Here is a 21,700-nt window from a genome sequence, read left to right as displayed (position 1 = left end):
AGTGAATAGAGTTGATTTCCCTGTTCAGACCCCCACATCGATTAGCAAGACGTGAACCAAGCTTTCCTGGTGTGAGCCGGGACAGATGGCCGTTCAGCAGAGCAATTGGTCCTCGGCTAGCTGATATGTATGGGGGACCTTTAAAAGAAGAGTGCCTTTGGCTGTGAATGACCTAGTCTGACTATGCATTATACAGAGAGCCTGGGCCACCTGCAGTGTAGAAAGGAGCTGTGAAGGCAAATTTTCTCATCTCCTGTTTGATTTATGGAATCCAGGCAGGTGCTCCATTCATGATGCCTCAGTTTTTGTTTTAATCAGCCCCGACTTCTATCATCATCGTTTCTATCATATTCATAGTTTAGTTTACTCCTAAAGTTATTTGGACTTGTCTTGTTCACACTATGCTTTTGCAAGGGTAAAAACCGCTGCATAAAGTACCAGCAAAGTGAATGAGATTTCTCAAATCTCATGCACATGCTGCTTATTTTTCCTCGCCGATTTGAAACATTGCTGCGTGTTTTTTTTTTTTTTTCAGCATTGTTGCAGCGTTTTTCAATCATTGGATTGAATGTGGGGAAAAAGTGTCGACGCACAAATTTTTTCAGTGTTTTTCCTGCTATAACACCATGGAATGCTCAATATCTCCACATAATCTTTTAGTAATGATCCTGTTTTGTGCTTTAGGTTTCATCATCTATTTCAGTTATGGCATTAGGAACAGTACGGAAGAACAGAGCTCAAAAGGAAAGGACAATCGGAAAAACCCTGACTCATCCAGTCCAGCTGTCAAGGATCATTCGACAATTCTTCTGTAGTAACCATTTAGTTTTATTCATGCACTTAGATCATTTTACATTGTGCCTATGCAGGTAAAATGTGTACCACAGAATACTAACCTCTAGTTCATTTTGTCCTTTCAACTTAACAGGATCTGTCACCAAGTTTTTGCTTTTTATTCTGAGAGCAGCACAGTATATAGAAAAAGATTCTGATTCCAGAGATGTGTCACTTACTAGGCTGTGTGCTGTAGTTTGTATACAACCAGTGTTTATTCAGCAAGAGAGTCACTAGAGGACTAGGTGTTATGTGCATACCAGTCCAGCTAATGTGTGTAACCCTGCCCCCACCACTGATTGGCAGCTAACTGACAGTGTACACAGGAAGCTGCCAATCAGTGCTGTGGGCGGGGTTATACAGAGCTCAGCATTCCGACCACTGTTACATTTACAGCAGAGAAAACAGGGATTCTATCCAAACTACACCAAACAGCCCAGTTATTGACACATTGCTGGAATCAGGCTCTTTGCCCCTACATCATGTTGCTGTCAGACTACGTAGCAAAATCTTACTGACAGATTCCTTTTGATTAGTCTCGGTTAGTTTCAAATCCTGTGGTCATTGAGCATTTGAAAATGCTTTATTAATACCAGAATTGCCAAACGGTTAATAAGCAGTTTTCTCTTGATCGCTCCATGTTTAGCCAGTTTACTGAATACAGTAATATACATAGCTTTGCGTGTTTCGTTCTCCTTGGCGTATGATAATGGTCCTGCTACTTCCAACACGAATTGTTCCATTTTTTTTTTCTATTCTTGTTCTTATTCTGTAATTTTGCGATCAACTTCTATTGTCCGCTGTAATGAAAATATTATTCGGCCTTGGCTTCATCACTGTAATGTATTGAGATTTGGGCATATCCTCCGGCTGAGCGCTGCCAACATGTTTATTTATATATTGAATTATTTTTGAATGGAAGTTTCCTTTTAAAGTGGCTCAATGTAAAGGAAAGATTTTAGAAAAGTACTCAGATGGGCATGATTTAGAAATTCCAATACTTGACTTTTTATGTTTACAGAGTAAATATTTATTGTATTTTTATTACTTTTTATACTCCCGCTCCATCTAAAATTGCAACCTAGTCTCTTGTATTTCTTCTACCATCTACTGCACAACCAGCATTTTTTTAAATATATTTTTGACCACCAATTTTTATATTTGTTGTACATTTTCTTATTTCTAGGCCATCAGTGTCACATTTTTGATACAGACCTATGTTAGAAATCCATTTTATTGTACGGACCCTTTCTTACCAGGGTGATCAGTAGGTCCAGTGCCTGGGGTGGCTAGTAGTGATGAGCGACCAGGCTGGGATAAGGTGTTATCTGAGCATGCTTGGGTGCTAACCAAGTAACTTCGGCGTGCTCGAGTAATATGTTTGAGTCCATGTGGCTGCATGTCACTTGGCTGTTAGAGAGCTGCAACACATGCAGGGATTTCCTAACAAACAGACAATCCCTACATGTGTTGCAGCTGTCAACAGCCACGATAAATGGAGCCACAGGAACTCTTAACATATTTTCCGAACCTGCTGAAGACAGTCTGTTAGCACCTGAGCATGCTTCATTATGACAATCTGACCCTTGGACCAAAAAAGGTTGTGCACCCCTGACATATGAAATGAGAACATACCAGCACCCTGGTTCCTCCTAGTAAATCTATACTGTGGGTAATAAAATCATAAATGTAACAGAAGTGGGTGATGCTTCCTCTGCATTCATCGTCGTTTCGCCTTAAACCACTTTCAACGTCTTATCCTCTGTTGCTGGACCAGAAATTAGAACTGGGTGACCCTCATCTATTAGCTCATCTCTGGGCTGTAGATAAAAGTATAATGAATAGGAGCCAGTTTACTACTGAAGATGGCACAAGAGCATTACTGTAATCGGCTCCTGGGGGCCAACTCATGGCTATTTTTATTATATTGACACCAGTGCGAGTGAAATTTTGAACATTTTGATCTCATGAGGCGTGAAGTATTTTATGATATTACTTTTCATTTGACCAAATATTTTAGGTTAACAGTTTTACAATCCAGCAGTACATTGTTTTTATAGTGTTTTGATGTTGTATGTCCGGCCTTCATTGTGCTAAACTTTTCCTATATTTAAACTGTACATTTTTATATTGCAGATAAAGATTTGTAACTTCCTATTGTTTGTGGTATTAAAACTTGTGTCTTTCTTATTTGTATGCACAACAATGTGTCCTCAATGATTTAAATGTCTATTCGGATGTATTTTTGTAGAAAATAAAAAAGTAATTTTTTTGTCCTTTTTGTCACTGTTCAATTTATTTATTTTTTTTAAGCCACTAAATGGTTACTGTACTGTCAGACAAGTAAATAGTCAGTCTGCTGATGGCTGGATGGCAAGTTACAGAACATACAGTGAGAATGTGGGCAAGTTACTCATAAAGCCTGCGACAGCTGCAGTCATGCATGGCTGAATTTGGGATTTCTGTGCAATGAAAAGTTTACATGAGCCTCAAGGCTCGGTGGCTTCATGCAGACGACCATAGTTTCAGTCTGAGTGTGATCTATCAAAACAAGAGATCGCAGTCACACTAATGTTATTCAATGAGGTCATGCACATTTACAATTTTTTTTTTTTTTTTTTGTCAGACCAAGTGCTCAGAGGAAAAAAAATCACACTATGGATATAATTTCCCTCTGATAATCGGATCGCACTACTCAGCAATTCAAGTCTATGGGTCTTTGAAAAAAATCAAACCATATTCAGATCAAAAAAGAAAATTTTTCTCCAAATGTGAGAATCTGATCACACTCTGTTGCCACTTTGATCACCATAATTGAACCAATTTTCTCAAATGTGAGGAAAATGGCTGCTCCTGCCCTTAGTGTGTTCCACGGTTTTGTTTTTTTCCCTCTATGTAATGGGGAAGTAGTTTGTGTACTGATGCCGCTGTCTCCATGTTTGTGGTTGTGCCAGACAAGAAGGGTCCCTAGCTGTAGTTACCCAAATCACATTCACTGCCAGTCTCTTTAAATAACCCTCCAGTCTACCCCTCTCTAGGCTGGAATTGAGATCTAGAGTACAGACTATGATGTTCAGAGCGGCTGTGGGTCTACCAACCCAAACTCGAAAGCCTTATAAAAATACATGAGGCTGATGAGTTTGGGTCAGCGGACCTGCAGCTGGGTCTGATATCCTTGTCAGTACTTGGACCGTACCGCTTGGATGTCTATAATTAAGTCATAGATCAATTTCCCTTTGTATATGTGCAGCCCTTCCTTGATATTCTTTTTCTCAACAAGGCTTTGGTAGTGGATGGTTCATTAAAGAAGTTGTCTATTACTTGGACAACTTCTTTTCATACCCCTCGCTTGGCCCCCATATAATAAAGCCTACACTCTCCTACCGTGGTGGTGCCGTACCCGCAGTGTTGGCACTCGCTCTCTCAGGGCTCTTGTTTGGGGCACTGGCATCACTGTCCCCACCTCCTGTCGAATTGAGCATGAAGAGGAAGTCCGAGATCGGCTGCAGCCCGGACTTCCTCTTCATGTTTGATTTGTCCGAAGGCGACAGTGGTGCCAGTGCTGACTAGGCGCCGTGTCACAGCAATTACACGAGAGCGGCTGCCGAAACTGCAGGGCCGGCACGGGAGAGGAGTATAAGCTTTATTTATGGGGCCAAACATTTTGATGGACAACCCCTTTAATGTTCTTGTCTTGCAACAGTAGAAAGCTTTCTTGTTCATGCAATGACTTGCTAATAAAAGGAAACAGTCACCGGATTCATGCAGCCCAAGTCTCAGAGTTTGGCAGCCTGGTTTCTCTTTCACGAATGTAGGACTTTAGACCCCAAATAAGGCCAATTGGTGGAGAAGCAATGAGGGATTGAATGTTGCCCAGTAGTGGAAGACCACACAATGGACTGACCAGCTGAACTCCACTGCAGCTAATCTACCATAGTTCTATTCACTATTAGATTCTTGAGAATTGCAGCTACTGTACCAAACGCACACTCAAGCAATGCAACATATTTTTTTGTAATTCTCTCGTTGTATATGTGTGAATGACTGGCAAGTATCATGCACCAGTCCTTGTCATTAGAATAGGACATGTACATGATACTTGTTAATCAAGAAAGCACCATTGACAAGTATGTGGAGACAGTTTTTGCACCGCTTACCTCCCAATGCATAAGTGAGTGGTAAGGGATGACCCCATCACTCAAATCCCCTGGCCCTATTGCTCTTTATCACCCTGACAGTAGATCAAGTATCATTTTTCAACATGACAGGTTCCCTCGCTACAATGTGTACCAGGCCATAAAAAGCAGAAATGCTATTTGATGCTAGGTTTCAACATTTTGGGTGATACATTAGTTATCCCAGCATAAAACAGATTAAACCTCCATGTTTAGAGCCTTTTGGAAAATGAAAATGGCAACTGAATTATTTGTGCTGGCAGCAATTTCTGCTTGGACATTTCTTGCCTTTTGGTATCGGCATCACGGCAAAGGGTACGGTTACATCTTGGTGGTTGTAGTACCAGAAAACTCTCCTACAATCTCTGGTTCTATGTGGGCATGATGTCTTTTTCTGGCAGATTGCACCACAAAAGTTCCTCATGTAATGAACAAAGTGTTAAATCGACAATCCTGTGCACGTTCCATCTCATGTCACTTTTTATCCGCTTTAAGGATGGGAAACCCTGAAGTCACCCTAAAAGAAGTGACATGCTCATTCTTAGGGCGGCTTCCATTCTCTGCAGAATGACGGTGAAGCATCTTCAGGAAAACAACCACCAGCGGTCATTGTCTTAAAGAGACTCTGCCTGAGAAAATTCTGAGACTGCGCTGCCATGTAAACGATTCCTAGTACACATAGCTATTCTTTGAAAATTAAGCTAAGGGAAACTAATTTCATGATACTGAAACATCTCTCAAAAAAAAAAATTCAAAGTTTTTTTTTTTTTTTTTTTTTTTTTTTTCAAAACTGGATCCTTGGTGAAAAAAATATTTGGGTAAAATGCCACCTTGTTTGAAACTATCTGGCAAATTATTTTTTTTTTCTTTTTTTTTGCTATTTCTGCAAAGCAAACTTCTACTTGTTGTGTTTCTGGACATGAATAAAATGTGGAAGTCTGTCTTCATAACATGGGGCAATATTTGGTTTGAGTTGTCCTGACTGGTGGCCCTAGCTCTATACTAGACTTCCACGTGTCTGACTTCTTACAGCATTTTTTTCTTGTAATGGATTCTGTGTTCATGATTCCTCAATGTTATGTGTGACGGCATTGAAAATACAATATTGTACAACATTTTTCTGTACCCGAAGTCTAAAAGTAAAATTGTTTTTTCTCGAAAATTGATGTGTGAATTAAATATTGAAGTGCAAAAGTGTAATGTTGCTAATATACAAAAAAAAAAATCTTTCTTATTGATAGCTGCATATTGCTGGTCTGGTGCAATTATTTGCCATCCATATTGCTCATAGTTTTATTACCGTCATGTAACCAAATTACTATGGTGTATTGAACACTAATGTATTTTAGTTGTTTTTTTTTTTAAATATTTTAGCTTGCAATTTGTATCAAGCTGTTCCTCTCGAAGTGGTAGACAATTGAGTTTTGTTCTACAGGTGGATGATCTCCCTCTCCCCATTTCCCCGGCTGCTACATTCCAATCGTGCAGAAGCTTGCCCCCCCTCCTACGCGCACAGACTAGAAGGTGTGCGAGGGGCGGGAAGTAGGTGACATGAGACAAAGAAAATAGTTGTCCCACTTTTTCTTCAAGACCCTCGGTGAATGAAAACTTCACTCAAGGAGCAAAGTCAGTGGTAGGTAAGCTGCACAATCCGGTTGGTGTAGGATGCTTGGGTGTAGAGTGATGTGACCAGCTGCTGGCTGCACGCGCCGAGACCCTCGTTATGCTTTATTAACTAATCTGTCACGTGAAACGTTTAATCAAGGTTTCCTTGGGCGTCTGTACTCCAAAAATAGTGTACTTAATATATTAAGTGTTGTGCATGATCTCCATTCTTTGCCCTACAATGGAGGCTCGGAGAAAAATGGATACAAATAATGGATGACTCGAGCCGTGTATCATGCAATAAGCGGTCCAAGGATAAGCTACATCCCGGATATGCTTCCCAAGATGGTTAGCGATGACAGATATCATTTCACTTCATGTGAATTAAAGCGATTCTGTTACTCGGTGAACGGCGCAGGAATCAAATGTCTTTACACAATGAGATAACTAGGAACTGGCCATATTCCTGCCGTGCCATAATCAGCCCGTCTCATATCCTCAGGACTAAAGCCGCATGTTCTCAATCTGATCGCTCCACGTCAGCACCACAGGCTGATTACATTTGTATAGACATGGGACACAATTCTTGGGCCAACACAGGGCTGGTAACCTTATTAAAGGCGCAATGGAATAAGGAAAGAGGTGAAATCTGGTTTACAAGAACAAGTGCCTGCTCTGTTCTACTGCCTGGTGCATGGGATACTCTGCTCTGTCATGGTTATAATGGGTCACGTGGCAAGTATTAGCTCAGAAATGGTTTCTTCCATTGATCTTAAATTACTTTTTTAAGCAAGAAATTCAACGTCTATACACTTAGCGTAACCATTGTTTTATCGATGGCATATAAGAAACTTTCATACATCTTATCAGAGAAAGCCGTTTTTCCCTCCTGAGCTGATTATTAATAATCAAAGTTCTCAAATCTGTCTTCAATTAACACAATTTTCCCATTACTAAGATAGGAGATGACAGCTGGTGCTCATAAGTTTCTATGGAGAACTTGCAGCACAGTGTCTGTATCTGCCTCCTGCTCCACCCTTTCTCCATAAAATTTTAAAAGCACTTAACTCACCTATGTCAATAGTGGGAAAATGTCTCCACAGAATACAGATTTTATTGATTTTACCCATGAATTGTGAGTGAATGATCAGTCCAGGACAAAAGAGAATCAGATATTATAAAGTGGCTTATTTTCAAGTGAACTATTGATTTAGGAAATAAAAGTTAGAATGACGGTAAAGGCCCCTTTACGTTTAGCGATGCACCAGCGATCCCGACCACGACACGACCCAGTCAAGATCGCTGGTGCATCGCAAAATAATCGCTAGTGAGCTGCCACACAGGCAGATCTCACAGTGATGCAGCAGCGATCTAGCGGTCGTTACTTACCATTCAGACATGGCGATCCTGACATCCTCCCGGCCGCGTCCACGCATCGCTCGTCGGCGCCACCAGGAAGCGCCCAATGTGAAATGGAGCTGCACGATCAGCGTCAGACAGTGGGGGAGCCAGTCGGAGGTAATTATCACACACAGCGATATCACTAGCGATATTGCTGCTGCATCACAAAATCGGTGACGCTTTATCGATATTGCTAGCAATATCGCTATTTGTAAAGCCCCCTTTAGTCTTTAAAGAAGATTGGTGATAATTAGTGATGAATGAATGTGCTCTGATAAAGTGTTATCCGTCATGCTCCGGTACTAATAGAGTGTCTTTGGTGTGCTCGAAAAATATGTTTGAGTCCCCGAAGCTGCACGTCTCGCGGCTGTTAGACAATCCCTCCATGTGTTGTGGCTGTCTAACAAACAGGCAATCCATGCATGTGTATCGGCTGTCAGTCACAATACATGCAGGCGTGGGGACTCGAACGTATTATTAACACTCGGTTAGCACATGAGCTAGTGATAACTTGTTGATTGGTGGAGGTCCAACCAATGGGGCCTGAGCTGATTGACAGATTGCAGAACCTCACTCCATTCACTCCCTATGGGGCTGTGGAGCACTGCAGTCCTCTTTCTTTCCTGCTTCCTCATAGAGAATGAAGGGTATGACCAACCTCTGCTATGCGACCTTAGGGATAAAAATACCCTGTTCTGCTGCTTGCTGCAGGTCTCACATGTCAGCAAGTTTTCCCTGGACAACCCCTTTAAAATGATAAATGCTTACAAAATTATATTAATGATCTTAGATGGCAAAGACTAGAGAATGTTTACGCTGTATTCAGTTTTTGCACTTCTGAGCAGCATGAAATCAATATAATCCATATATTCTATAAATGTGGATATATTTTCTAGCAATGTCCCATCTACATTAGTGAGGACCACCCACCTTGGGGGTCCCCTCTACTGGGGCTCAATCACACAGCAAGGTTTTTATTGGAGGATGAGCACCTCTACAGCCATACTCTCTTATTTCCATATGTAAAAACATTGTGGTGAGTTCCCTTTAAACAAGGCATTACCTGTCGGATACCTTGGCAGGACAGCCATTGTTAGTGATGTCTATGTGTTAGTAATTTCTATGCAGACTAGTTCTCCAGCAAGCGTTGGGATTAAGCTAGTTTCACATTTGCGTGTCAGGGCGCAGTGACGGTCTGCGCATGGCTGCCACTAAGCCCTGCCCCTGCCACGCCCCCTCCAATAGCTCCGCCTCCAGGCGCATGACGCTGCATGCGTCATGCGTCCCCTATCTTTATCACTGAGGACGCAGGCCGTGTGCAGTATGCGTTTGGCGGCGCCTGCGTCCTTTTGACTGCGCCAAGCGCATCTAAATTGCAACAGGCTGCGTTTGGCGCTGGTCGGCTCACCGTCAAAAGGACGCATGCGCCGCCAAATGCATACTGCGCACGGCCTGCGTCCTCAGTGATAGATAGGGGACGCATGCAGCGTCATGCGCCTGGAGGCGGAGCTATCGGAGGGGGCACGGCAGGGAGCGGGGCTTAGCTGCGGCCGTGCGCAGGCCGTCGCTGTGCCGTGACACGCAAATGTGAAACTAGCCTCACATGCAGAATAAGTTACTTCTTGCTTGCTTTATAGCAGAGTACATTTCATTCTCTCTCACAAAACAGAAACTGCAGTGTTATAAGTTATCCGCTAGTTCAATAGAAAATTGCTTTATAGGATGCAATTACAGAATGGGCACCAATACAGGGCGCACTGGGGCAAATTTATATAACAAGCATTTATATTAATATGCAAATAAAGTCCATGGAGCCTCATTTAAGAGTCTCAAACATGGGACTAGCCAGATCTTCCTTCAGGGAAGGACCCAGCCAAGGGGTGGCTCCTTTCGGAAACCACCATTACCACCATATTAAGTGGCCCTTTAAGTCAATATCCAGCTCTTTACGAGTTTGCAGATATGACAAGGGTAATACCAAGGCCAGGTATCCATCCACAGACAGCTGTTTCAGGGTGTCGCCCCTCATCAGTGTGGAGTAGGATTCTGGCTAGGTGGGAGCAATGCCTAGTAGACCAACATCACGAAACAATCACTGACCTCAGCGAGACCAGTCACAGAAAACACTGAGCGCCTTTGCCGGCTGCACAATCAGTGAAATCCTAGGTGCAATGCTCCCTGGGAAATACGAATATGCAAATAAAGTCCGTGGAGCCTCATTTAAGAGTCTCAAACACGGGACTAGCCAGATCTTCCTACAGGGAAGGCATACATATTATGGTGGAACAACCACTTTACTAAATTGAGGCTAAAGAGTTCTAAATCTTCTGTAATAAACTTAGGGCCTGATTTATGCATCCGAGGAAATAGTAATTTGTCCTGTCATTGTGCCTCTGCATATATTACACCATACACATGATTCACACACACATTTACACCCCATACACATGTATATAATGCACCTTATACATGGCACACATGTATGTATATAATGTATACAGTGGGGCAAAAAAGTATTTAGTCAGCAATAGTGCAAGTTCCACCACTTAAAAAGATGAGAGGCGTCTGTAATTTACATCATAGGTAGACCTCAACTATGGGAGACAAACTGAGAAAAAAAAATCCAGAAAATCACATTGTCTGTTTTTTTTTTTTCCATTTTATTTGCATATTATGGTGGAAAATAAGTATTTGGTCAGAAACAAAATTTCATCTCAATACTTTGTGATATATCCTTTGTTGGGAATGACAAAGGTCAAACGTTTTCTGTAAGTCTTCACAAGGTTGCCACACACTGTTGTTAGTATGTTGGCCCATTCCTCCATGCAGATCTCCTCTAGAGCAGTGATGTTTTTGGCTTTTCGCTTGGCAACACGGACTTTCAACTCCCTCCAAAGGTTTTCTATAGGGTTGAGATCTGGAGACTGGCTAGGCCACTCCAGGACCTTGAAATGCTTCTTACGAAGCCACTCCTTCGTTGCCCTGGCGGTGTGCTTTGGATCATTGTCATGTTGAAAGACCCAGCCACGTTTCATCTTCAATGCCCTTGCTGATGGAAGGAGGTTTGCACTCAAAATCTCACGATACATGGCCCCATTCATTCTTTCATGTACCCGGATCAGTCGTCCTGGCCCCTTTGCAGAGAAACAGCCCCAAAGCATGATGTTTCCACCACCATGCTTTACAGTAGGTATGGTTTTTGATGGATGCAACTCAATATTCTTTTTCCTCCAAACACGACAAGTTGTGTTTCTACCAAACAGTTCCAGTTTGGTTTCATCAGATCATAGGACATTCTCCCAAAACTCCTCTGGATCATCCAAATGCTCTCTAGCAAACTTCAGACGGGCCCGGACAGGCTTAAGCAGTGGGACACGTCTGGCACTGCAGGATCTGAGTCCATGGTGGCGTACTGTGTTACTTATGGTAGGCCTTGTTACATTGGTCCCAGCTCTCTGCAGTTCATTCACTAGGTCCCCCCGCGTGGTTCTGGGATTTTTGCTCACCGTTCTTGTGATCATTCTGACCCCACGGGGTGGGATTTTGTGTGGAGCACCAGATCGAGGGAGATTATCAGTGGTCTTGTATGTCTTCCATTTTCTAATTATTGCTCCCACAGTTGATTTCTTCACTCCAAGCTGGTTGGCTATTGCAGATTCAGTCTTCCCAGCCTGGTGTAGGGCTACAATTTTGTTTCTGGTGTCCTTTGAAAGCTCTTTGGTCTTCACCATAGTGGAGTTTGGAGTCAGACTGTTTGAGGGTGTGCACAGGTGTCTTTTTATACTGATAACAAGTTTAAACAGGTGCCATTACTACAGGTAATGAGTGGAGGAAAGAGGAGACTCTTAAAGAAGAAGTTACAGGTCTGTGAGAGCCAGAAATCTTGATTGCTTGTTTCTGACCAAATACTTATTTTCCACCATAATATGCAAATAAAATGAAAAAAAAACAGACAATGTGATTTTCTGGATTTTTTTTTCTCAGTTTGTCTCCCATAGTTGAGGTCTACCTATGATGTAAATTACAGACGCCTCTCATCTTTTTAAGTGGTGCAACTTGCACTATTGCTGACTGACTAAATACTTTTTTGCCCCACTGTGTATATGTATATATATATATATATATACACAACACAAACAATGGAACCTATAAATGACACACGCTCGCACACATATCTATATATTCACATATTACAGTATATATAATATATACACATCTATATATAACTGGAGATGTATCCTTCTGTCTGAAGCCTCTGGTGTCTGCAAAGGAGTCAGCGCATGCTGCACTACGGTGTTATCATCTCCAAGATGTCGGCTGTAGCAGCAAAGTGAGACAGAGAGCGTGAGAAATGATTGAGACACCATTTTATTCCACTGTCAAATAAATTGCACTGACTAAAAAAAACCCAGGAATTTGCAGACAGTGTCTTAAAAAAATGGAGCCAGATAGCACAGTATACGAACGCGCTGACTCCTGATCCATTTTACTGAAGTATTGTACTACAAAATTAAAGGGAACATGTCACCACAAATAATGTTGTTAAGTTGCAGATATGGGGTTAATCTGCAAGTTAACAGTGTTAAGATGCTGTCCGGTACCAGGACACAGCGGGGAGAAAATTGACTTTAGTTTCCCCTTCAGCATTTCGGTTTCAGTCATGGGGCGGCCCTGGTTCAGTCACCGCTCTGAGTATACAAAGTGACTGTTGTAACAACACCCTCAGGCCTAATTGACACTAGCTGTACATATCGGCCAGCTGTCCATCAGGGCCGGGGGCATGGTTACACGGATACTGAATGGATACTGAACCACCCGTATGACTGAAGCCGAATGCTGGCTGGGAGAATAAAGTTAATTTTCTCCCCTCTGCATTCAGCTGTGTGCTGGCGACGGACAGCATCATAACGCTATTAACCTTCAGACTAAATAAATATATATATATAGTATATACACACACATCTCATACATAACATATGTACATAACACACATTACAATACAAATATAACACACACTCTTTTCATAGCACATTATACTTGTCTAGGGGTAAGACTTTTCCTTCCTGGGACTCTACAGGCGGACCATAGAGCAGGCTCTCCTCCCCCCTCTTTCTAGTGCAGACATAATAATAATCTTTATTTTTATATAGCGCTACATAGTACCTACCTACTGCTCTGATGAAAGTTTTACCCACCCTTGGCATTCTCTCAAGCAGCCTCATTGGCTCATCACCTGGAATGGCTACCCAACAAACTTGAACGAGTCCTCACAGATACTGTGCACTTGTTGGTAACTTTGCCTTCACTCTACGTCCTACTCATCCCAAACTATCCCTCTCCTTCTTGGTCACATAGCCATTACATAGCTTGGAGTTGTGTTTTGAGTCATTGCCAAATTGCACAAATTATGGTCCCGTCCCACAAGTGCAAACCAGAAGGGATGGCATGTTGTTGCAGAATACTGTAGTAGCCATGTTGGATAAGTGTGCCTTGAATTTGGAATAAATCACCAACTATGTCACCAACAAATCACCCTCAAACCGTTATACCACCTCCTCCATGCTTCACAGTGGGCACCACACATGAGGAAACTTATTTTTTGTGTTTCTCACAAGACATGATTGTTGGAACCAAAAAAATCTCAAATTGTAACTCATCCGATTAGAATACAAATTTATACTGATCTAATGTCTGGTTCTTGTGTTACTTGGCCCAAACAAGTCTCTTCTTCTTGTTACAGTCCTGAGTAGTGGCTTTATTTAAATAATTTGACCATAAGGACCTGCTTCTCACAGTCTCCTATGGAAAGTTGATGTTAATAGCTGTTATCTGAGGTGCTGTAAACTTGGGTTTCTGAGGCTAGTAACTCTCATGAACTTATCCTCTGCAGCAGTGGTAATTCTTGGTCAGCTTTCCTGGGGTGGTAGCGATTTATGGTTTTCAAGCCTGTACTTGAAGGTAACTTCAAGAGTCTAGTAGTTTTCTGTATTGACTAACTTTCATGTTTTAAAGTAATGGTGGATTGTTGTTTTTCTTTAATTGAGTGGTTCTTGCCATATTCTGGCTTAAAACATTTGTGGAATAGAGCGCAGCACTGTGAGGAACTTTATACTAAGACATGGTCGCAAACATTTTCTGAGGGCTTTTGATTCCACAAATTCACTCTTGTTGAGGCTTCCTGTTCATTGGTAGCCATTTTAGGTGACTACTTGATGAAGCTGCATGAGATAATGCTAAAGGGGTGTAATGTAAGCATAAAAATAAAAGGGGGGTATTTTAAGGAATGTAATTTTAACATTTATTTTCTCCTTGTTTCCATATGTGTTTCTTCGTGGTTTTGTTGCCTCCAATCTGAATCTACAATGCACACTTTCCAATATGAACAAGGAAAACCATTACATGAACTGGTATGTCTAAACTTTTGACCGGTAATGTATATATTGAGTGAATAATGCAGTAACTTCAAACAGACACTGAGCAGCATATTTCATAAGTAATACATGGGTTGAATTTGTAGGGTATGGGAAGTAATCCTGTTGGTTGTGTATGATTTTGTAATAAAACATTATTAAAATGCAAAGTTTTCTCACGATAACACTATTCAAATCCAAAGTAATATACTGATTATTTAAAATAAATATCCCTTAATACATTTCAGAAAATGTATCTTTACACTTTTTAATCAGTATATGTAAAAAATTATTCTGAGAATGATGCAAATCTAAGTGAGTTTTTCAAGTTTCATTCAACATTATTATACTGTATATAAATGTTCAAATATCAATTCTTATACTATTAAAGGTGTTTTCCACATTAAAAAAAAGTGTTTAAAGGCTTGTATACTTCTAAAACAGCAGACACAGTCCTCACAGTTCACAGGTCCAATGCCATTAGACTTTGAACAAGACTGTACAATGTTCAGCCTAGTTCAATGTTTACATCGGCTAATCTGTGGGAATCGGGTGTTAGTCCCCCTCTAAGCCGATAGTGTTGACCTATTACAACATTAAACTCCACTTACTGGAGTTCGAGCTGGTATACATGCAACATATAAATGCATGTTCACATTGGCCATTAAACAGACAAAACCTAAAAGAAACAAAATGAGCATAAACCCTGCTGTAACTAAATAAGCAAAAAGCAAAAGTGCATTTAAATAACATAGCGTTCTTAGGACCACTGTTTTTGATCAAAAATAGCAAAAAAAAGCCATTCCACCAGCATCATGGTGACCCTATTTGGGACAGTCCTATGTAACAAGGTGGCATGGGGTGGTAGTCATGACTGAAGTCCATAAGCAACAGTCCATAAGCACCCCAGTCCCTTGCACATGAAAAAGACAGATGCAGTCCCAATCCTACAGCACAGTCAGTTACCTCCTTTCCACACTCATGGCAGCCACTGAGGGTGAGGGTCCATGAACAAAACACGTCAGACACAGTTCTGATCCAACAGGGAAAACTTTACTGTGCATGAAATAGGGCTTCCTGCTCTGTCCCTGCAACTACTTGAAGCCAGTCAATATCAATATTTCTGATGATGGTCCTGGGGTCCGTTTACACTGCTCGGCAGACTAAGGCAGAGGACTGCTGCAGCTTTGTCCCGTCATCCGGGATACCTACTGCTCCTAACCGTAGGAGCAGACATGGGCTTACTAACAAATTCATGTGCTGTGCTTAACGGGCTACTCAGAGATTAAAATGGGGTAAAGTTCCGGGCTAAAAGAAGTCAGTCCTTGCAGCAGCTACATGCCCAGATCCTGACAGCCAACCCTCATAGGGTTTTCAGGCCCGTGAACCAGCAGGGGGTGCGCAAACGTGCACAAATAAACTTGAAGGAGGGGGAAAACAAACACAGTTCTTTATCTGTGACCATGATGGCCACTCTTGACACCTCAGTCCTGGTGTTGTACTGGGCTCCTTGCCCTTTAAGAGACACAGAACAGTCTCTTCATTTTTTTTTTCTCAGGTGCAACTAGCACAACACATTTTTTTTCCTTTTAAAGGGACCGAGTCAGTCAATACATGGCTGCAACAGTCCCCCTTAGGGCAGCCTACAGGGTCTTCCGGACTCCTCCTGGTTCCTGTCAGGGCACCGCCAATCCCTTGAACTCCTCGATATTCAATGGCTACTTGTCTGACCATCGGAATGGGTGCCATTCTTTCAACTCTTCGGACCACCAGGCCTCGAAACGCAGGCCCGTCTCCGCCCAGACCACAGATCGCCTCCAGTCCTGGCGGCCCGATGTCGCCGTGGAAAGACATGCTTCGTCTCTGCATTTTATCAGGTAATGGCATCTCTCCCTCTGGGTTCCACCTATCCATGGCTGGGGTCACTTTCTACTGCTCCACCCATTTCTTCTGGTCAAACTGGGAGGGTGGCAGCTTCTTCCTCTTCGCCTGCACCCATTTAGTGTGGGCATTCTTCACAGGGAGATGCGGCCTTCTTTCCTTTGGCGCCAAATCTCTTACATGACACCCATGAAAGGCGGCACCCTCCTTCATTTTCGTGTCACTGACCACTATCTTTTTGTCAGTGTTCAGCACCATCCCAGAGCCACCATCGACCCTCATCTCCAACTCCCCCATGGCGGCCAACAACTCACAAATCTCGGGTATCTTTTCCATCAGTCTTGGGGTTGCAGGGCTGCTGGGGTTCATCCTGCCGACTATGCCAAATGTAACAACGTAGCACAGGGTGGTAGTCATGATCGAGTCCATAAGCAACAGTCCATAAGCACCCCGACCCCTTGCACATGAAAAAGACAGATGCGGTCCCAATCCTACAGCACAGTCAGTTACCTCCTTTCCACACTCACAGCAGCCACTGAGGGTGAGGATCCAGGAACAAAACACGTCAGGCACAATTCTGATCTTACAGGGAAAACTTTACATAGGGCTTCCTGCTCTGTCCCTTCAGCTACTTGAGGACAGTCAGTATTAGTCTTTCTGATGACGGTCCCGGGGTCTGTCTATACTGCCCGGCAGACTGAGGCAGAGGTTTGCGGCAGCTTTGTCCTTTCGTCCGGGGTACCTTCTGCTTCTAACCGTAGGAGCGTCCTGCCCTTGAGCACGGAACTCGAAACAGGAACTTCCTGTTCCTTTGAGGTGGCTGATCCAGCCCCCTTAATTAACCTCTTACTAGCCCTAATCTAGCATCAGGTTATATATTACAATGCACAATAGTAACATATTAAGACAAGACAAATACTGCACATGAATGCAATACAGACACAGCACATGAATAACAGTAATACATAGTAATTGATAGCCAAACTATCAGGGCACCGCGTGGGGCACACCTGCCCAGCACATAAGAGAGAGGGAGCACTGAGGTCTCCGCCACCTCCTTACACCTACAATGTCTAATATTAAAACCTTACCATATGTTAGAAGTTACCTGTGTGAATAAGGGCAGACAAAGGACTGTGTCCAACATTTACTATGGTGCTTACGGGAAACAAGAACCATTTTTCTACTTTGGCACATGTGGTCCCTCTGTCCTAACAATCACATAGATATGCTGTACTGTTATGTGAAACTAATTTTTTCTCCTTCTTTTTCAGTAACATTAATACGATGACTGGTGAACACTTGTTAAATTTAATTATGTATCTGGCTTACATCTCACTCACTGCTTCTGAACTCCCTGTCATTGAGTTTGTGCCCCAACAAACATTAACTTTAACTCCTTCTCAATTTACTGCCAATGGTACTAGAGAGCTCAGCACAGTCTGCACAGAGCAGTGCATCTGGCATGAGTTTCAGCCTGAAGATGTTGTTGATAATCACCTTGACTACGAGACTGCATATTTAAATGGCAGCCGTACGCTTACAACAGTAACAGTAAAAATACCTCCGAATAATGGAAGGCGCACAAAGCAGAAAAATGTCAAATTCATGCGAGGTCGAAGACAAATCTATGGACCAGATATCCGCTTTTCCATCAGAGGTCAGCGCTTTCTTACAGATTTCCCTTTTGCGGCTGCTGTTCGGCTATCCACAGGTTGCACAGGTGTGTTGGTAACTGAACGTCATGTATTAACAGCTGCTCATTGTATCCATGATGGTCATGACTATGTTCAAGGAGCACGGAAGCTACGAGTTGGTTTTCTAAGGCCAGGAGCCCATCCCACTTTGCGCTGGGTACGTGTTAAAAGCACAAGGATACCTCGAGGATGGATTGGAGCACCAGCAGAACTTAGTATGGATTATGATTATGCACTGCTGGAGCTACGCCGGGCACAATCCCAACCTCATATGCACCTTGCTGCCTCTCCACCATTGGAGAGCTTGGCTGGAAGAAGAGTGCACTTCTCAGGCTTCGACAGTGACCGACCAGGAGAGTTGGTTTACCGGTCATGCAGAGTGCAGCAGCAAACTTTACATTTGCTATATCAACACTGTGATGCACGCCCAGGTGCCAGTGGTTCAGGTGTTTATGGAAGACTACGTCATGGTGACCACTGGGAAAGGAAAGTTATTGGGGTTTTCTCAGGACACCAGTGGGTTGAAGTGTCCGGAGAGCCTAAAGAATATAATGTTGCAGTCAGATTGACTCCTCCTAAATATGCACAAATTTGCTATTGGATAAGTGGAACCAATTCAAGTTGTCTCCATGAATAATTAAGGTTTTATTATAATAATACCTAAACGAACTTTCATAAGAAAGGTAATGATGTTTTTCCTTAGGCTACTTTCACACATCAGGTTTTCGGCGTCAGGCGCGATCCGGCGTCGTGCTGGAATGCCGGATCCGGCAAATGTTTTGTAAAACCTGAAGTGCCGGATCCGGTTTTCTGCCGGATCCGTCTTGTTCTTGACAGACAAAACCGGATCCGTCTCATCCGGTTCATCCGTTTTTCTATCCGTTTTTCTATTCGTTTTTCGACGGATTACGCCGGATCCGGTTTTTAAAATTGACCCTTGTGGCCTTCCGAACGGGATTGGCTACTGGAAAACTAGATATAGCATGTTCCTACAGCCCTTCTTTGACAGGTTGTAGAGAAGAAAGTGCAGGTTGGAGAGAAGAGCAAGTTACTGGCGAAGATGGATGTTGTCATTGGAAATATTACCACTAGAAGTTCTGTGACGGTTTCAGGGACAATTTTCCACTATACTTTATGTCACCTCAAGGCAGAGTACACTGGGATGACAGAGTGTGAAAGATTTGTGCCCTAAACTTGTGTACCTTCTGGACCAACAGTATATACCTTTGCCAACCAAAGTTGGCTATCTTGTCATGGTCTTACTATTTTTACCTTTAGGCCACAGGTGTGTACCTGGTTGTGTTTTATGCAAAGTATTTCACCTTTTAACAAAAGTTGTGTACATTGGTAGGAAATCACCAACAATAAACACAACTTTTTAGGTGAAATACTTTGCTTCAAACACAACCAGGAACACAACTGTGGCAAAAAGCTAAAATTTACCCACAGTTATACCTGGTTTTGAATACCTTTTTACCTTTGAAATACCCTGTATTTAACCTTTTTTTAAAACATAGTTCGCCGCAGAAAGAAATGACAGACAACCATTGTGAAACGATAATTTAACTTTTATTTAAATTTTTATTTTTTTTTGTAAAATGTTTTTAAAGTGCAAAAAACTTTTTTAATAAAGGTTTTAAACCCAATGGGCATTTTTATTACAAAAAACACACATTACAATTCTGTGTACTGTGGGGTGGAAATACTGCTGGAGGGGCTGCGGGACACTTCGACACTGGGTGTGTGGAGAGAGGACTGGGATCGTGGTGGGGAAGGAACAGTTAGAGGTGAAGGTGTGGAAAAAGCTACAGAATGGGTGGACATGTGGGAGGCAGAAGAGGTGGTGGGCGGTGGAGTGGAGGGTTGGGCAGGGACTGTAGGAGCAGATGATGTTGATGGAAAGTTGTATGGGGAAGGAGTTTGGTACGGGGAAGGAGTTTGGTACGGGGCAGGTTGCTGGAAGTGGGGAGATGTCTGGTACTGGGGAGGTTGCTGGTACTGGGGAGGTTGCTGGTACTGGGCAGGTTGCTGGTATGTAGTAGGAGGGGGAGGATGGAAAGTGGCTGGAGGGGGTGCAGATGTAATAGGAGGGGGAGGATGGAAAGTGGCTGGAGGGGGTGCAGGTGGAGGAACTACAGTGGTGGGAGGTGGAGGTTGGGAGGTAACCTGCTGTAGAGCACCGTGGCACGAATGCATTACATGCATCTGCTGGGTAGGAGATAGTGTTGCCATGCGCTCCACAACAGACCTGAAAAAGGTGTGGTTTGGCGAAAATCTTGCTTCTGAATGCATGGTTTGCAGAAGTGTCTTCACCTCCAGAATGCTGGAGTTGATCTGCTGAAAGCCTGCGGAGATTTGCTCTGACAAGACTTTGAGACAGTTCTGGAAAGATGCATTCAGATGCAAGAACTCTTGCGCATAACTCTTTTCCTGACCCCTCTGCCGCTGCCGCCCAGTACCCGCAGGTGTACTAGAGGTGGCAGGGGCAGAAGGGTGGGGTAAAGGGAAGGCGATCTCCTCACCAGCAGCTTCATGTAATGTAGGCGGCCACGATGCTCCTGTGCTGGTGGATGGGACAGATGGGTCGAATGTGTGGGAAGGCTGGGAAGGTGCAGATGTACCGGGGCGGTCGAAGTGTCCCTCGGTGCCGGTCTCCTCAGGGATCGCCTCAGAAGGGTCCAATCGTGCAGGCTCCCGAGTGCTGCTCACCGTGTTGTGTAATAAAGAGAAAAAAAAACAATTAAAATACTGACATGGTATGGCCCTGGCTGAAAAAAAAAAGTTACATCTAACATTTTTTTCACATGTGGTGTGTAATATTTACCTTCTGGTGAGCATTGTTTCCCGGAGGAACGACAGGGCTTGTGCGTACTTGTACTTGCTCCTGCGTCCTCCAGATCCACTCGGGGCCCGCATCTCTTTATTGAACTCCTTCTTGAAACGATCCCTCACAGACCGCCACCGATTCACAATTCTGTTCCCTGAAACGAGAAAGGAGTGGTTAGTATACAACATCAGTGTTTCACAAACTCCAGTCCTCATGGTCCCCAGGGGTCATGTTTTCAGGATTTCCATAGTAAATAGAAATCCTGAACACATGATCCGTGGGGACCACGAGGACTGGAGTTCGGGAAACACTGGTTTACATCAAGCAACCGGTACTGTATATACTTACGCTCTTTAATCTGGGCCCGAGCTTCGAGGTCCTCCCAGCGGCCCACAAGGAGAGAACAGATTTCCTCCCAGAGTCGTCGGGTAACGATCAGGTCAGCGTGGCGGCGGTCAGCCATATTCCAGAGCGGCTCCCTTTCTCTGACGAGATCGATGAGGCGGTCCACATCAATCCCTCCATCCTCACCGTCAGAGTCGGGAGCACGCTGTGAAGGCTGTTAAAGAAAAAGACAAAAATAACATAATTAGCCTCCACAAAAGAAATGAAATAAAAAGTGCAAAAAAACAAAGCAAAAATATTTATACTTACAAGCTGGTGACCGCCGCGTTGCTGTCGCCGACGACCCTGGGAGGCACTGCGAGGACCTCTTGGCCGAGCACCAGATTGGGAAGACTAGAGAAGAAAACAAAAAATGTTATGTCTTTGGATGTAGGCATTTGTTTGCTGTGTGTGGTCTGCAGAACATTGTTTTCTAAATGTGTTGTGTGTAGTGTGATGTTGTGTTTCTGCGTTTGATGCAAAAAA

General features: G+C 43.2%; 2 protein-coding genes across 5 annotated transcripts in view; both read left to right on the top strand.

The window, feature by feature from the left end:
• SLC7A3 (solute carrier family 7 member 3) overlaps positions 1-3,110 on the top strand; it is a 45,702-nt gene extending 42,592 nt beyond the window's left edge. For all 3 annotated transcript variants that reach the window (XM_073556144.1, XM_073556145.1, XM_073556146.1), the window contains one exon: positions 685-3,110. In XM_073556144.1, coding sequence (XP_073412245.1) covers positions 685-815 — 131 coding nt within the window. In that variant the 3' untranslated portion in view covers positions 816-3,110. The remainder of the gene's footprint in view (positions 1-684) is intronic.
• Positions 3,111-6,543: 3,433 nt separating this feature from the next.
• On the top strand, positions 6,544-19,649 carry LOC141059928 (serine protease 23-like). Of its 2 annotated transcripts, XM_073556143.1 has the most exons (3): positions 6,544-6,642; positions 14,403-14,422; positions 17,581-19,649. In XM_073556143.1, the coding sequence occupies exons 2-3, from the start codon at positions 14,415-14,417 to the stop codon at positions 18,638-18,640; spliced, it is 1,068 nt and encodes a 355-aa protein (XP_073412244.1). In that variant the 5' UTR covers positions 6,544-6,642; positions 14,403-14,414; the 3' UTR covers positions 18,641-19,649. The 2 variants fall into 2 exon arrangements, with proteins under 2 accessions (XP_073412244.1, XP_073412243.1); XM_073556142.1 differs by lacking the exon at positions 6,544-6,642 and having other exon boundaries at positions 14,345-14,422.
• The last annotated feature ends 2,051 nt before the right edge of the window (positions 19,650-21,700 follow it).

The sequence above is a fragment of the Dendrobates tinctorius genome, unplaced genomic scaffold (assembly GCF_039654945.1).
Source record: "Dendrobates tinctorius isolate UK_male_01 unplaced genomic scaffold, ASM3965494v1 ptg000231l, whole genome shotgun sequence".
Classification (NCBI taxonomy): Eukaryota; Metazoa; Chordata; class Amphibia; order Anura; family Dendrobatidae; genus Dendrobates; species Dendrobates tinctorius.
Note: the sequence above shows the minus strand (reverse complement) of the source record. Positions and strands in the feature narration are given on the sequence as shown.

Coding starts and splice junctions, on each gene's coding strand:
- LOC141059928 (XM_073556142.1), top strand. CDS start 14,394: ATGAACAAGGAAAACCATTACATGAACTG. Junction 14,423..17,580: donor GAAAACCATTACATGAACTG/GTATGTCTAAAC, acceptor CTTCTTTTTCAG/TAACATTAATACGATGACTG.